The sequence below is a fragment of the Mastacembelus armatus genome, chromosome 11 (assembly GCF_900324485.2).
Source record: "Mastacembelus armatus chromosome 11, fMasArm1.2, whole genome shotgun sequence".
In the NCBI taxonomy this organism is placed as follows: domain Eukaryota; kingdom Metazoa; phylum Chordata; class Actinopteri; order Synbranchiformes; family Mastacembelidae; genus Mastacembelus; species Mastacembelus armatus.
Window position 1 is genome coordinate 21689603 of NC_046643.1, and position 15583 is coordinate 21705185.

Consider the following 15583-nt stretch of genomic DNA (forward strand, 5'->3'; position numbering starts at 1 on the left):
GACGTTACAGACTGAGTGAATCTGTTGCTATGTTGCAGTTTGTTTGTCCGACGATGACCTGATGCTGTTTGTGCTGTTGGCCCTGTCGCTAAGCACACACCCTCTGTGTGCTGAATTAGAGGATTCCTGTGAGGCAGGATATTAAAGTCTAAAAGTCTGGCTCCAGAAGAATGAGCGAGGAAATGCAACACATCTTTAAAAAGACAAGATGAGGTGTCAGTGTCTTCCACATGAGCTCTGCTCCTTCAGCCGACGACAACTTACAAAACTCAACTACACCCACCGGTTAGCTTGTTTTCTCTTTGCTGCCGTTCAGACTCGGTGCAAGTCGTTAAAACTACCTGTGTTCTGGACTCCGGCCCTCCCTCCCCTCAGTGTAAACAGGCTATTTGGCAGTCGGCCCGTTGATCAGTGAGCACAAACACTTGAATGTTGGGTCAAACCCTGTTTGAGATTCAGCACATAAATTCTAATCTGTTTACTGGATTATTTTTAATCAGATTATTTGTTGGTTAGACTTTGAATCACTGTCTAAAGCCTGGTGTTTGCTGCCTGCTGATGTCTCTAGACCCTGGAGCAGAACGTGGATGTCTTGGAATGACAGTTCACTGCTGTCATATCTCATTAACCTCAGTTTGCACTGGTCGTTGCATGTGATCAAAGTGGGAGCACTGGTCTGTGATGCTAAACCTCCAGGAATATTCAGGAGGATCATTGAAAGCGATTTAGATTCTACCTAGAGCTCAGAGTAAACTGACAAATGACACAGTTGCCATTGAACATTATCATCTCATTAGGACAGAAAGTGTCTGAAAACAGATGAAGATCAGCAGGGAAATAAATAAAAAGCTAAAAAACTAACACAAATGTGGCTCAGAGCTGAAGTTGAGGCTGGAAAGTTAGTGGGATAATTTTAGGATGGATGGAAACACAGATATTTATAGCTAAGAAATATTTTAGTATCCTGCCACTTTATTTTCTACTATTTAAATGTTTTCAAACAAAACGACATTCGTCACCATGACTTTACCAAACAGGAGTTAATTTACTGGAGACCACGTGTGCTGTGAATCCTCTTTGGGGCTTTTAGGAAACGTCACTGGACATTTTTCATTTGGTGGAAACGATTCCTGGAACCGCTGAAGTCTCAGAAGCCTAATATTTATTGTTTGTCGTCTTTTCGGGGTTTTGTGGAAACAGTTGTTACTGTGGAACAGAAACAGCCAAATGTCTTTTCAACATGATCCACAGAAAGAGCTGCTCCCAGACCAAATCCTTACCTGAGGAATCACACAGAATTTATTATCTCTGACCCACCATTCATTTAAATAGTTTTCTGTATATAATTCATCTCAGGGCTTCTGTAAAGGGGATTTTATTGACTTATTCAGGTCCTGGTCTGATATGTCTCTTGCACACAGTGTTAGTTTGAAAAGAGACGTATTATCTCGTGACTGAGCGCCACAGTGTGGTGATTTCACCTCCTCAGGCAGAGGAGACTGTCTAAAGAGATAAACATCCCATCAGACGTGTTTTAAAACTCCCTGAGGATCTGGTGTTAAGTTTCGGGGGCAGTGTTTGGATGACCCCCTGACCCGCTGTCAGACTCCTGAACGAGCCTCTAGTCAAACACATCTGCTGTCTGAATTACCTGAAGAAATGTGTTTGTATATTTTCCACCAGTCTGTCTCACACAGAGAGAAAAACAATAATTTTGATATTTTCGTGGTCTAGATTTTAGACCCCACACTCTGCTTCATTTTCATCTTAATTCAATTTTAACTAAATATTTAAACAAAACACTTTAAATCTGTTGCTTTTTTATAGATTTTCAAACGCAGCCTCCCCACAGCTTCATGTGGGTAGAGATGTGGAAGGAAAAGCAAAAACAGCCAAACCCAAATCCACATCTGACAACCTGTTGTGTACCTGGCTGGTGAAGGTCAGGTGGTAGGTCTCATACTGGACGGGAGGTGGAGTCCAGCCCAGAGTGACCGATGTCTCTGTGATGTCCCGAGTGCTCAGCTGGGAAACCCCTGACATGACTGAGGGAGAGAAGAAGAGGAGAAGGACAGTGACTCTCAGTTAGAACATTGCACCTACATCCAATAATATGACAGAACAGCACCAACAAGTTGCTCATGTTTATACCATGTTGTAACATGAATATGATTTGATTAAAACTTTACCGAAACTGATAATAATTAATCCATCGGATTTAAGTACCTGGCAAATTAAAGAAATTCACTGCACTGAGGTAAAAGTCCAGGTGCAGTCCCTAATCTCTGAAGAAAGTGAGAGACTGTTCACGTTTCATTTAATCAATCTTTAAAAATGTGTTGTTGTTCTGAGTCTAGGTATAAATTTACTGCACAGAAAGTCTGAAAACTCTGACACCAACACAGAAACAGCTTTATTCCTGCTGAAGCATCGGAAACTCAGCATGAGAACAGCATCACTCAGTTGTTAACTTTTATGTCAGATATATTTATGGATCTCTACAGGATCTCGACGCAGGTTTGATCCAGTGGAACAAATGAACCAGCAGGCGTGTGCTTGTGCTGCTGCTGGATTTATTCTTATTCTCTGAAAAGGTCGTATTGAGGCGTAGTGATGTATCGGTGAAATCTTACACCGCCTGCTCACTGGCACCACCACAATAACACAAACGGTTTTATCTGATCTGCTGCTGAAAGTGATGCAGAGGTGGTTTTGTCATTAGGAGCCGTGTCCAGGTCCATGATGTGGGAGCGACAGGGATCAGCGAGAGGCAGCCAAGTGTCTTCTCGAGCCACGTAAAAGAACCAAACAGACTGAAATGCCCAGATACTTTTCTCAGCATCTCTCAATACACATCTTTGCATTGCTGATGAAACATTTATATGTAAAACGTATTTAAAGTCTGTAGACATCACCTGAGCCAGTATTCTAGGTTGGATATACGGCGACTTCCTGTGCCATCGGCTGCTGCAGTAAACATCTAGCACTCTGCTACATGAAGCCGTCGCCTGACAGAGCCTGACGGCAGTGAAGGTGAACGTGATAATCATCCACTGATTTATTTTACTGCACCATTTGCTCATAAAAACACAGCAACTGATGTAATGTTTCTGTCAGCAGTTACCAAAACCCAACACGCTCCTCACAGAGGCACAGCAGCAAACAAAACCTTTCATTACATTTCTGTAACTGTAACTGCATTAACTGTGCTGCTGCTGCCCACTAACCTCTGTCTTTAGGACTGAGATTCCTGGACAGTAAGGGGACAGTTGTTTCTGGGAAAACACAGCAGCCCTGTCAGCCACTATGCAGCCGTCTGAGGGAGTTTTATGGACAAGTCTGGATCATACTGATCTGTTAATGAATCAGTTCCGTCACTGGAATCACTGCAGCTCGAACCAGCTCCAAACACACAGGCTAATATGCAAATGCAGCCTAGCAACAACAGCAGCAACAAACAGAGCTGTAAGAGGTGGGCAGCCTGACTTAGCACTGCAAACACTGACCTACTGAATTAGTACAATGAATGGAAAGGTCCTCAATACTGAAACATGCAATGGTTGCTTAGGGCACAATAGGAAGAAACAATGAAATCAATAAGATGCAGATGTTAAAGACTGACAGTAGGTCTACCCCCCACCCATCCAAAAAGTAGTTTAAAACACATGTACGCACCAGCAACAAACTGTGAGCTCTTGTGTGTTCAATCTATTAAATTTTATGACAGAATTATACTAAAGCAAAGCAGCTGGGCTAATGCAAACTGTGCTTACATACCAAGCAGTGCTCTCTTGGAGGTTACTACCCCCTGAGACACACAGGGAAAAACAAACTCAATGTGATGTTGGGTGGACAGGAGAGATTCAAACATGACCCCTGTAGATAAACCTGCTGTAACGACAGAGTTGATGTCACTAAGGAAAAAATTAAAGAACGTTTTAAAGAAAGACATTTATATTGAACTTCTCCAGGGAAGCTGTTAGAAGGGGCTTTGCACCTAAAGCTTGTTAGTTCCTACCCCAACTTAAATCAGCTTCCTAACTTCCCAGCACCAGTTAATTTTCTGACAGAACCTAAATGTATAATGGTATATCATCAGCATATGTGATGTCTTATTAACACATTTTGTGTTGTGATGGATTTGACTCACCCATGTCGCAGTTGGGTCCGGTCATCCCTTCCTCACATTGGCTGCAGTCCTGTCCAGTGAAGCCTCGGCGGCACACACACCTCCCGCTGATGCACCGTCCTTTATTGTTGCAGTCCTTGGGACAGGCTGCGGCAGCACAGTCCAGTCCGGCAAAACCAACATCACAAACACACTTCCCGTTAACACATTTCCCGCGGTTGCTGCAGTTGTTGGGACAAGTTCTTTCAGAGCAGTCTGCGCCTGTGAATCCATCATCACAAACACACTGTCCTTCAACACAGCGCCCCCTGCTGTTGCAGTTTCCAGGACAGGAATTTTCAGAGCAGTCCTCACCGGTGAAGCCGCTGTTGCACACGCATATACCATTTACACACAGTCCACGGCCATTACAGTTGTTAGGACAGGCCTTCTCAGAGCAGTCCATGCCTGTGAACCCATCATTGCAAACACATTGTCCATTGATGCAGCGCCCTCTGTTGTTGCAGTTTCCAGGACAAGAAATCTCAGAGCAGTCCGAACCAATAAACCCACTGTCACAGACACATTTGCCATCAACACAACGTCCATGGTTGTTACAGTCATTAGGACATGTTCTTTCTGAACAGTCCAGGCCAGTAAACCCATCATTGCAAACACACTGCCCATTAACACAGCGCCCCCTTCTGTTGCAGTTTCCGGGGCATGAGTTTTCAGAGCAGTTCGCTCCAGTGAAGCCGCTGTCGCACACACATTTACCATCAACACAACGTCCACGGTTGTTACAGTCATTAGGACATGTCCTTTCTGCGCAGTCCAGGCCAGTGAACCCATCATTGCAAACACACTCTCCATTAACACAACGCCCCCTTTTGTTGCAGTTTCCGGGGCAGGAGATTTCAGAGCAGTCTGCACCAGTGAAGCCACTGTCGCACACACATTTACCATTAACACAACGTCCATGGTTGTTACAGTTGTTAGGACATGTCCTGACTGAGCAGTCCAGGCCAGTGAACCCATCATTGCAAACACACTCTCCATTAACACAGCGCCCCCTTTTGTTGCAGTTTCCGGGGCAGGAGATTTCAGAGCAGTCCGCACCAGTGAAGCCGCTGTCGCACACACATTTACCATTAACACAACGTCCACGGTTGTTACAGTGGTTAGGACATGTCCTGACTGAGCAGTCCAGGCCAGTGAACCCATCATTGCAAACACACTGCCCATTAACACAGCGCCCCCTTTTGTTGCAGTTTCCGGGGCAGGAGATTTCAGAGCAGTCTGCACCAGTGAAGCCGCTATTGCACACACATTTACCATTAACACAACGTCCACGGATGTTACAGTTGTTAGGACATGTCCTTTCTGAGCAGTCCAGGCCAGTGAACCCATCATTGCAAACACACTCTCCATTAACACAGCGTCCCCTTTTGTTGCAGTTTTTAGGACAGGAAATCTCAGCGCAATCCACACCAGTGAAGCCACTGTTGCACAGACATTTACCATTTGCACACCGTCCACGGTTGTTACAGTCATTAGGACACACCCTTTTGGAGCAATCTGGGCCAGTGAATCCAGGATTACAGACACACTGTCCATTAACACAGCGCCCCCTACTGTTGCAGTTTCTTGGGCACGAAATCACAGAGCAGTCTGCACCAGTGAATCCACTGCTACACACACATTTACCATTTACACACCGTCCATGGGCATTACAGTTGTTAGGACAGGCCTTCTCAGAGCAGTCCGGGCCTGTGAACCCATCATTGCACACACACTGTCCATTGACACAACGCCCCCTGTTGTTGCAGTTTGCAGGACAGGATTTGTCCGAGCAGCTGGGACCAGTGAACCCAGGATTGCACAGACACTGTCCGTTAACACACCTCCCATTGTCTTTGCAGTTGTCAGGGCAGCCTCTTTGAGAGCAGTCAGGACCAGCGAACCCAGGATTGCACAGACACTGTCCGTTAACACACCTCCCATTGTCGTTGCAGTTGTCGGGGCAGCCTCTTTGAGAGCAGTCAGGACCAGCGAACCCAGGATTGCACAGACACTGTCCGTTAACACACCTCCCATTGTCGTTGCAGTTGTCGGGGCAGCCTCTTTGAGAGCAGTCAGGACCAGCGAACCCAGGATCGCACAGACACTGTCCGTTAACACACCTCCCATTGTCGTTGCAGTTTCCAGGACAGTTGGACCCGCTGCAATCTGGTCCACTGAAACCGGTGAAACAGACACACTTTCCATCCACACAGCGACCCTGATCACTGCACTCGTTGGGACACTTGTCCACCTCTGCTTTAATGGAGCAGCCTGCTCCTGAAAAAAAGGAAAATTGTGAGAAACAGATAAATCAAACAGATTCTACCCTCCATGTGGAGGGCTGCAGTTTGGGTTTGGCTCTAGATGGTAACAAGACATTGAAGGTTTTGGTTGTGTTGCATTGTGTGCAATTTTGTTTTGGAACAGCCATGTTCAGAAATTGAAATAAACTGTTTTGTATTTTATGATGTACTGGTGATTTTATTGTGATCCATTAGTCATATTCCTGCTACTTACTACCCTACTACTCTCTTTCTGCTCTCTAGTATTAAATGTTGCTGCAGCAGTCGGGAAAATGTTGTTAACATTGATAGTTTTGTTCATCAATAATAACTGACACCCCCCCCCCTTCCGAGGAGAAGCCAACGCAAAGCCCCCCATGATTGTCCACAGTAAATGTCACAGCCTTCGTCTCTTAAAGTGATGGAGGCTCAGAGAAACATGACTTGAGTTAGAGCTGAAAACTTTTCTACTTCAGTTTCTGGGGGGTGGAGGTCTAATCCGCTCTAATTAGAAAGTCATGGAGCCTTGTTTTCACTAATTATCCCCCATGTCTGTGTGTGTGTGTCTTTGTGTGTGTCTTTGAGTGGGTGGGTGTGTTTGTGTGTGTGTGTGTGTGTTGTTGAGAGGAGGGTGGATTGTGAAGAAATAGAGACTGAGATCACACTGGGCAGAGAATAGTCACATAAACACACAGACATATACACACACACACACACAAACACTTATTTTAATTCCTTGTGGGGACATGGACTTACATGCGTTGCATGCAGACGTTCCCTAAACTTAACTAACCCTGACCTTTGACCTAAGCTTAACCTAAACCTTAATGTAAACAATCCCGTTATGCACACATACACAAGTATTGTTTCACTTATAAGTTTGAGTACAAGTACTGTATGTTCCTGTGTGAAGTATTTTCTGCAGATAAAGGTATTCTGTTGACAGATCTGTACAGATGGGAATGCGATGAATGGGTTCAGTCTTTTTTATGTTATCTCTCTGTGCTGTCATATGTATTTACTTTAATAGAAAACAACAGAAAAAACGGACAATCTTCGGATGTAAACAGTTTAATTTGGCTATTTTCTCTATCACTGGTTAATTCTTCATCCAATGCCTGTCATCTGTCTGTGCAGCAGGAGGTCACACTGTAATGCTCTTCCTGTGTGTGTGTGTGTGTGTGTGTTGCAGGATGAGTCACTGGAACAGGAGAAGGAGCTAGAAGCAGTGAAGTAAGAATTCATGCGACGGGCTGGAACAAAGACATGCACGCGATTGGACACGTTACGAGTGAATCTGTTTCCAGCTCTGATGAAGACTTTCAGCAGGAGATGAAAAATGAAATGCGGGGAAAAATATGAATCAGACCTAATATGGTTCTACTCATTTTAAACCTGAAGAAACTTCGCTGGGCCTGGTTCTGCTTCACATTCCCACAGTTTGCTCACAGCAGGGGACGGCCACATACAGCGATGGCAGTGCAGAGGGACATCAACAGGACCAGCTGTGTGGAGCTGGGCATAAATCTGGGCCCTTCCTCTTTTTAATACATTCACTGTGACGCCTGAACGAGTAACTGGGTCGACAACAGACCCACGCATCTGCTGTGGTCATAGGGCCAGTTCGTTATGTTGTGTGTTTAAGATGCACAGTCTGGAATCTGAACATAGATCAGTGTCTTTTCTCACTACTGTGCAGTTTTAGGATTTTAGACAACATTATACGGGTGCTGAAGATGGATTCTGATTCACAGGTACAGGGAAAGTTGGAACTTAGGGGAAAGGGGAACTTAAATGATGGTTCTCAGTTTATGCTCCACTTGTAGCTCAGAAAAGGTTCTTGTGGTAAAAGCCGTACATATTTTATTTAAATCAAACCAATTTCAATTTCATTGTTTTCACACCCAGTTTCCTGGAAACACAATATATTTACACTTAAGGGCAGCTCAAAAACCACTTAACTTAGACTGGCGATTAACAAAGTCAGTAAAAAGCAGTTTCAGATTATTTTTAACTTTTATTCAGACCACTGATTTTCTCTGTGGTCTGTGGACTCCACCATTAGCTTTGGTTTGTCAGCTGCTGCTGATCGACAGAGGTAAACTGCTGTCAGTGTTCAGCCTCGTCGTAAGAGCATAGAGGGGAGTTTTCCACTGCTCTCCATGACTTCATTTATTCAGCACATGTTGGTCTAAACACGTCTGTGCTGCAAAGTAACAAGACAAAAGCCCAGATGTGTCTTTTCAGACTGTGATGGATGTAAATAGGCAGAAATCTACACCCATAAGCTTCTCGACTCTGATCTTCCTGTTATCACCTCCAAAGAAAAAACATCAGACCAGGAACCACGAGAGAAAACTTGCATTTGTGTTGGTTTAATTGTTAAGATTCTGATGATTGTGGTTAGCTGTGATCCAAATCATCAACCTCTCATGTTTCTTCAGTTTTTTTCATTCTCAGAGAGTTGGGTTTATATTTGCCAACAAACACCAGAGCAGAAACGAATGACTCGAGGTTATTGTTAGTGCAGCTTGATAAGAGGAACAAGCTTTAAGTGGTTTTAGAGCTGATTTGTGGGTTTTTGGCAGGTTAGGGCTCTACTGGAGAGTCTCAGAGAAGACAAGATTATCTCTGTGTTGGAGCAATGAATTCTGGATGTCATTGGACTAATATGATAATAATCAGGGGCCTGCTCAGAGTCCCAGGACTTCATTTTGATTCCCACTGGCCTAGACAATCAAAGTGAAACTGACAAGTCCAGGAAACATATTTTCTCAATCACCTTCTCAGTGTGAGACACAGTTTAGTTATTCCACCCTGGAGATTTCTGCACTTGTCTCACTTCTGTTTTTTTTAAAGAGTTAATCTCTTTATTAAAACGCTGATGTTCATGTTGGGCAACAGAAACAGGATGTGAACACAGCAGTGTTCAATTAGACCTTTCCACCTCCAGCAGCTCCAGACCAACCTGCTGCTCCAGGGTCTGTGTCCACCTGATGAATCCCAGTCCAGTGTTCTCTGTATTTCTGTGTTCGTTATTACTAAAGACATGCTTCATTCTGATTTGATGAATTATTATTAGAAAAACAATAATAAACAACAACAAGCAGCTGCTTTTACCTTTGCTCTCATTGGAGCTGCAGCAGCCTCCACCGGCTCCTTCACATTTCTCCCTGAGGGCTGACACCTCCCTCTCCAGCCTCTCCAGACGCTCCCGCAGGGCAGCAAAGTCTGCCTCACAGCCACAAGACCCAGGTCTTGAACCAGAACCTGTCGGAACAAGTTTGATCTTATGGGTCAGGACCAGAGGAGAACCAGCAGCCAGGTCGATTTCTTTGCCTGTGAAATACAGAGATGAGCAGGCTGATCATGTTCTGCAGGTGATGTAGGAAATAGCTCACATCTGTACTGCTGTGCTGTGAAAACCTACATCTGTTTGATTTTGTAAAAAATGTCAAAGCAGCAGTTTATTTTACCTCCTTGGTTCACGTCAGATGAACCGCCCTGAGTGGCACAGCCCTCTGAGATCACCACCTGCAGGAATAACACCAGAGCGACACTTTCAGTCCAACCAGTCCGACAGCACGTCCAACAGAATACAGAGACTTCTCACAGGTGACGGACTGACAGAGGCAACGGTGAACCGGAAAAGTTTGGAGGATACAGCTCAGACCAATTAAAGTGGCTCAGTGTTGACAGATGTGTCAAAAGTGACAGCCCTAAAATAATGATTCTTCTGTTTTTACACACATTGAATTTCATTAGGATTTCAAAACATCTTTTGACCTGTCATCCCTCCATCATCCATCCATCCATCATCCATCCATCCCTCCCTCCATCCGTCATCCATCCATCCATCCATCCATCCATCCATCCATCCATCCATCATCTATCATCCATCCATCCATCCATCCCATTCTCTCACCCATCTAACCAGCGAATCACCTTGACGGAGTCCTGCTTGGTGTCCCTCGGTGTCCTGTCACCTCTGACCTGTACCTCCTGGGAGGTGGAAGGAGTCAGGAGGGCCGGACCGACCAGGAGAAGGATAAGAAGGATGGGGGGGGTGGAGGGAATCATTGCTGGGGTGGGACAGGGAAACTAGTCCCTCTGCTTGTTTCAGAAAACAAGGTAAGGGAAAGATGCTGCTGTGAGGCAACTGGAGCAGCTGGTTTGGTTTCCAGGACTGAGGAGCACAGATTAGTGGCACCTGGACTGCAGGTCCCAGGGATCTCTCCTCAATTACTGTCTCTTTTTTTCAAAGTCTATACATGTGATGACATTCGCTGACGCTGGTTGATTTTCCTCCAGCTTGGAACAAAGACAGAAAGACGGATTTAAACCCACCTTAAATTACACATTGGCTCAGCAAACTGCAGTTTGGTCACAATTAGCAGAAATGGGGCCATTAGCTGTTTATGGGCCCATCAGTGGAGCGTGTCAGCCAATAAACCACAATGGAAACAACATCTGCAGTCAGAGTCTTTCACTTCTCTTCACTTCACGGGTCAGTGGCACAGGCATCACACTGACAGTTTCATCAATTGGACATGCTGTACTTGGTAATTCAGGCAATTTGGCAAGTTTATAAGAAAAAACAGCAACAAAGAGCCACATTATTATTAAATTACAGTGAAAAGATAAATATAACCCCTGACATTTCCTCTGACACACACAGTGGCTGAGTGTATCCACAACTATGAGTCAAACCCGACATGATCCAACCACCCTGGTCCCCCCAGAGAGCTATAAAAACTAAGCTTGTTACTGCTACAGAGGCCGAATGACTGTCGTCTGTCCGGCTCAAACCCACTGGGAGCAGCAGGTCTGACTGCAGGAGGCAGCTGCTGAGAGTTCCCAGTGCTGGAGCGGGTCCACAACATCAGCATCACATCAGTTATTCAGTCGTTCAGTCAGACAGTCAGTCATACAGTCATTCAGACAGTCAGTCATACAGTCATTCAGACAGTCAGTCAGACAGTCATTCAGGACTTTGCTTGTTCAGTATTAACAACAGTCTAAAGACTCAGAGCCATAACCAGCTTCATGAACCAGCTCAGTGCTGAAGTCCATCTGTGAAGTCCATCACAGACCAGGACAGAGACTGTGACATGCCAGGGTCATATGGACACCATGCAAAACGATGAACTCATCTCCATGGCTCAGCGTTTGTGGTCTGCATCAACATTTCTACATTTCCATCTGACGAGCTGCTGCTACTTTAACAGCAGCTCTGACACCTGAACCTGTGGACGCACAGGCCACAAGACGACGTGACCTGGTTCCTGTGGTTTGACATTTGCCTTTCAGTCCTAAAAGTCTGCAAGTCTGCAAATTAAACTTCATTAAAGGAAGTCATAAAAGAAATGTATTTTTATTTATTATTAACATTTATTTTATTTATCACTTTTCTTTCTTATTATGTTTGAGCCATAAAGTCTGAATTCAAAAAAACATTTTCTTCAGCCAACACATAAAACACACTTTTTTATCCTGCACAAATTAATATTTGAAAACTTTTTATGCTGATTTATTGATTATTATTGATTTCTTTTCTTTACTGGTTAGTGATTGTAAATAATTCTTTTTAATAATGAATGTGTGATAACTGGCTGCTGATGTTCTCCAACCAGCTGTTCACACCCAAACATGTTTTATCCCACAACACAAAGAAAAGCAGGAAAAGCTGATAACTGGGAAGTTAAAGGCTTCTTTAAAAATGACTTCTTATTCACTGAGGACCAAAACAGTTGCAGTCTGATTGATTAATAATTGTTTAAATCACTTGCACACTCACATTTCCTTGTGCATATTGGTGCAATATCAAAAAAATCCCCACAACACTGTTCAGTGATTCTAAATGAAACTGATCCAAGATGCAAAAATGATGCAAATTCCCAGAGAAGGTAAAAAGTTGCTCCTACCTGCTCAGAGCTGCGAGAGTCTCTGTCCGGCCAAAGCTCTCGTTGACTGACCAGCAGAGCCGGAGGGAGGGGAAAGGACGGAGAGAGAGCAGGGGAGGAAAGAGAACAAATGAAAGGGGAGGAGAGCAGCAAAACTTTCTCATTCTTGAAGAATTTTCCTCCCTCACTCTCTGTTTCGCTCTGATGTAAGTCTGAGGGCTGTACAGGTCCCTGCTGGGCGGGAGATTTCTGATAGAAAACATCTGAACTTTCAGATGATTCAGTGTGTGTGTCCTCTGCTGGACGCTGCCCGACCTGACAGATTCACAGACCTGCCCTGACCTCACACGCAGACACTTGGCTGATTTCGCTCTTGTTTTGCCCAAACACAGGATTCACACCCTGCTGCAGAAAAACAGCCAGTCAGAGCCTTCGACTGCAGGGTCGTGTTCCTCAGGCAGCAGAACAAGCATCAGGACCAGAGGATGTCAGAGTGCTCCCATATGTACAGATACATTTACTGTATACTGTGCACTATTTACACATACTGCACAGGTGCACGTGCAAGTCCTTATCTGAACTTCTGTCACTAGAAGCTGCTGCAGGTCTGACTGATCACAGGGCAAACAGGGTGGGAGGTGCAATGAAGATGTTTTCCACCATTGGCTGTTATGACACAAGATAATTTAGAAACATTTAGATAAGTCAGGTTTTGCAATGATAAACATAAATTCTTTTAGCTGCTGGCCCTGATCCATGTCTCCGCACGGTCTGATCACAGAGTCCACAGACAGTTCCTGGACTTCAGGCCCTGGTGTCTGTCCTAAACTGCAGTGTGAACTGTGGGACCTCAAACACACAGGTGTATGTCTTTCTAAATAATAATTTAATCCAATATAAAGTGTGTCTGGACTCTTATGGTCCATCACAGTCGTAGAGCCACATCAGAGTGAACTAAGACAGCGTCAACACATGCAGGCTGCAAAGAGGAAAAAAAAGGAGGAGATTAAAAACATGAAACGCTGAATGTTTGCACAAACATAACTGGTTTTATTGCACCTGTTTTCTCATTAACGCAGGAAATCCAGTAAAAATGCCGAACATGCACACACACACACACACACACACACACACACACACACACACTGTTTCAAAGCACCTCATCATGTGCACCTGGACAGGTGAATGACTGCAGCTGGCTGGGAATGGTGAACTGTGTTTTTAACATTGACTCTTAACTGCACAGTGTCGTGAACCAGCCCTCACAGATATTTAATCTGCATAACAAATGAAACAATTTAAACATTTTAAATAAAATCGATCGAACAAGAACAAGAATCTGTTTATGGGTTTGAGAGCACAGAGATGATGGTTCATCAGGTGTGAACCGTGAGTTAACTTTGTTAACTCTCCTACAGGGCTGAACTCTTACTGACCTCTGGGACAACGCACCTTCGTGCCGTCATCCTTTACATCGCTGCTTTTTCTCACGATAAATAAACAGACTGATTACAGCTCTGTCAGCGATGCACCTTGAAATTAACTGTGGAGCTGATTACTGGGCCTCACAGAACAGCACCACCCAGTTTATTGGTCAGACAGCTCCACAGGTTCAGCTCTCTGCAGCGTGAGGTGGAGGCTGTGGTGCCTTCAGGCTCACTAATCACTGACTGGAGGCCAGTCAACCTTCCTATTAAGTTTACGAAGTGGCCGTAAAGTGTGAGCGACCTCGCTCTCCCCCAGGCTTCTCTCATAAGACAACAGCTGCAGACTTCGCTGACACACCACTGATCCGCACAGGTCCACATTAAAAACACTATGATCTTAGAGAGGATCTGAATATTTAGGTGTTTGCAAAAAGATTCATGGTTTTTAAACCTTACAGAGCTGATTCTCTTCACGTTATTTCCTTTTTGTTTGAACTATAAGTGTAAAAGACTTTCAACGGTAAAGTCTGCAAAAAAACCCTGACAAACCAAACTGAGGCTCTGACTCTGGCTCTACTAGGCCTCAGTTACTGAAAACAAGTGAGATAAGATCTGCAGCCAGAGACCTTCGCTGCAGGATGTTGTTGTTACCAAAGTAAAAGCTAAAGTGGATCCAAAAACAGAATAAACAAAAAGTTTTCCAAGTCGTCCACATACAGAAGGAGCTGAAGGTGTGTTCACACTGACGGCTGACCAGGATCAGGTGTTTTCCATTTCTGCTGTTTCCTCAAAACAAAAATAATTTCTGTTGAGTTCACTTTATATTCCACTCCAGCTCCAGAGACACAAAACAACCACAGAGACAAAGCAGATCTAAAGACACACAATGTCCAACATGTCCACCTGTGCCGCACTGAGGCCAGTATTAACTTCCATGACCACAGATTTCCTACGTGTGAGGAAACTGCACTGAGCTCTGTCAGCGCTAAAAACCATTTCCTTTTTTTAAATATATAAAATTAGTGAAGACATCTATTTTCTGACACCTCGGAGAATTCATGTGTCTTCCTTTGGCTTTGTGTGTTTCAGGGATTAGAAAGTAAGTCAGTCATTTTAACTACTTCCTTCTTTAGCGTCCCCCTGTCGACGCATCAACTGGACGTCTGTGGTCTCTGAGGGAGCTCCTAAACGCCTTAGAAACCAAGAACACATGCACGATAAAGTAAAGACTAATTGCACCACATGTGTGAGGACCCAGGCCACACTGAGTCAGTGGGAGCCGAAAATAACCAGAGCATTCGCACTGTAGAGCTGGAAATTGAGTCTTGAATGTTCTGTCACTGACTCTGACAGACAAAGACTTTGTGTGTGTCTTTACCCCTGTGAGTCACTTATGGTTTATTTTTCACCACAGTCTGCTCTGGCTTCACTCAAACTGCAGCTAAGTGTGGTGGATCTTTGCAAAATCCAGATTTCTGTAATAACAATTTCAAGGCTGATGAACGGAGAGTGTGGATCAGTGTTTATAATCTAAAATAACTGGGCAGGAGACAGAGTTGCAGACCTGTGTAGAAAAGCAACAGTCAGGTTGTTGTGGAACAGAGGAAGGAGAACTGGAGCCTGACCAGCTAAAGCTCCTGATTGACAAAGTGCTGCTGCTGCCACCCAGAGCACTTTAGTCCTAATGGCAGGAAGCTGAGCTGCTGCAGACCAGGAGCCACGTGCTCTACAGAGACATGACGACACGTGGGTCTGTGGTCACATGTGGGCAAACATGGCAAAGAATGTTTTATACAGTGG

At 44.5% G+C, this 15583-nt stretch overlaps 1 protein-coding gene across 3 annotated transcripts in view; it reads right to left on the reverse strand.

Annotated features, from left to right (window-relative positions):
- The window catches only part of LOC113126781 (tenascin-like), a 31807-nt gene extending 18275 nt beyond the window's left edge, over positions 1–13532 (reverse strand). The window contains exons 1-6 of one of the 3 annotated variants that reach the window (XR_003295334.1): positions 12378–13532; positions 10399–10764; positions 9930–9987; positions 9574–9792; positions 4151–6448; positions 1930–2045 (exon numbers count right to left, since the gene is read on the reverse strand). Coding sequence is in view for 2 of the 3 variants with exons in the window: in XM_026300914.1 (XP_026156699.1) it covers positions 1930–2045; positions 4151–6448; positions 9574–9792; positions 9930–9987; positions 10399–10533 (2826 nt within the window). In the remaining variant the exon portion in view is untranslated. The remainder of the gene's footprint in view (positions 1–1929; positions 2046–4150; positions 6449–9573; positions 9793–9929; positions 9988–10398; positions 10765–12377) is intronic. The other 2 variants (XM_026300914.1, XM_026300915.1) reach the window with 2 other exon arrangements.
- Positions 13533–15583: the final 2051 nt, after the last annotated feature.